The 1706-nt window shown below is 53.7% G+C and overlaps 1 protein-coding gene across 1 annotated transcript; it reads left to right on the forward strand.

Annotated features, from left to right (window-relative positions):
* Positions 1-469: 469 nt before the first annotated feature.
* Positions 470-1696, forward strand: CABS01_17088 (FAD binding domain-containing protein; the record flags this gene model as incomplete). Its single annotated transcript, XM_060550415.1, has 5 exons — positions 470-556; positions 610-874; positions 920-1083; positions 1175-1346; positions 1416-1696. Coding segments are annotated over 5 exons (969 nt in total), but the record flags the coding sequence as incomplete, so codon positions are not given.
* Between the last annotated feature and the right edge of the window lie 10 nt (positions 1697-1706).

Consider the following 1706-nt stretch of genomic DNA (forward strand, 5'->3'; position numbering starts at 1 on the left):
TTCTCTCCTCTTTGCCCTAGCAACATGAAAGAAGCCAGACGGAGCCAGACTCCCTATCAGAACGGGTTGGCCGGCATGGGGCAGATTATACGGAGGCTGAGCCCCCTAGCCCTGCCAGCCGCTGCATATGTGTAACCATTCGGCTTGCCCGATTTTGCTAGTGTCTTCCACGAATGGCCTGACAACGTCAACGATACCCCGCTCTTCTACACCATAATCGTGGTATTGCAACCAGGAAGCTAGGGTCTCGGCTGCCCAGCATCAGCGTCTGCGGTGGCTGTCCCAGGCCTCGTATCGTCAACATGACCATCCCTCCTCCGTTTTCAGGCGGTGAGCAATCATGGGTACGATGCCTACGACTGGGTACGGGAGGGTTTGCGAAGTCGTGAGTATAAAAACCCAACTCTTTTCCCGTCCTTTCTGACCTCTACTATCATATACGATCTCCTTCCGCATTTCTTGAGCAACTATGCAAATCTTTTATCTCGTGGTCGCATTCATCCTAGCGGCTACCGCCATTGAATCAGCCGCCGTTGAACGCTCTGAATTCAAATGTGTATGTCGGCAATCCAGACACCACGTTATCTCGTACTAACGCTAGACTGAAAGTGTCTCGCTCTCCTGAAAGACGATGTACTTTCTGGAAAGGTTTTGACTCCGTGCAATGAGGATTTCCACCATCGCTTGGAGTCGTACTACTCCGCCAATGCGGCTGAGCCACCTCGCTGCATGGTGTTGCCTCAGACCGCTGAAGACGTCGCCAGGACCATCCAGATCATATCTGCTCGAAACTGTTCTTTTGGGATGAGAAGCGGGGCTCACTCGGCGTTTCGCGATTCGAACGGGCTCAAGGATGGCATCACAGTCGATTTCGGTGAGTATCGCCTCTTCATCTGGCATCAAAGCTCACATGAGATAGGCTACATGAACTCGACCGAATATGACCCGAGCACCGGCATCGCTTCCGTCCTTCCAGGCTCGAACTGGGGCGATGTATACTCCGCTCTGGATCCGTTTGGTGTCACGGCTATTGGAGGACGAGCTTCTGTCGTTGGGGTTGGGGGTTTTACTACGGGCGGTGGGGTGCGTATGCTCTGCCACTCTGCGTGCAAGACCGTCACGAGACGAGCAAAGACTGGTTTTTTCCCGACAGAAGAAGACTGATTCTCGACAGTACTCTTTCCACAGCAACAAGAGAGGATTCGCCTGCGACAATGTTGTCAACTTCCAGGTTGTTCTCGCCAATGGTTCCATTATCGACGCCAACGCGCACGAGAACTCTGGTCTCTGGAGAGCTCTCAAGGGGGGCTCGGGAAACTTTGGTTTCATCACACGGGTTGACGTCGGTACGTAGCGGATGATATCGTGACGTGATCCCACCTAACGAGGCGCATTGATGGCTGACCTTTCCACAGATGTCGTTCGTTCGACCCAGATATGGGGCGGGATCACAACATACGACCTGAGCAAGACAGGCGACGTGGTCGACGCTTACGTGAATTTCGTCAACAACATGGACGAGAACCCGGCCAGCCAGGCCATCGTGACTCTGCTGTATGGCCAGCAGGGGATGAGCCTTGTCGCAGTATTAACAAACAGTGACGCGAAAAGCACCGCGCCCGCTTTCCAAGAATTTGCCAGCATTGCCAACGTTTCAAGCACAGCTCGCGTCGGATCTGTCGCAGAGATGGTTCCTGAGTTCACCG

Source organism: Colletotrichum abscissum (genome assembly GCF_030869225.1).
Source record: "Colletotrichum abscissum strain IMI 504890 chromosome Unknown Scaffold_322.1, whole genome shotgun sequence".
Classification (NCBI taxonomy): Eukaryota; Fungi; Ascomycota; class Sordariomycetes; order Glomerellales; family Glomerellaceae; genus Colletotrichum; species Colletotrichum abscissum.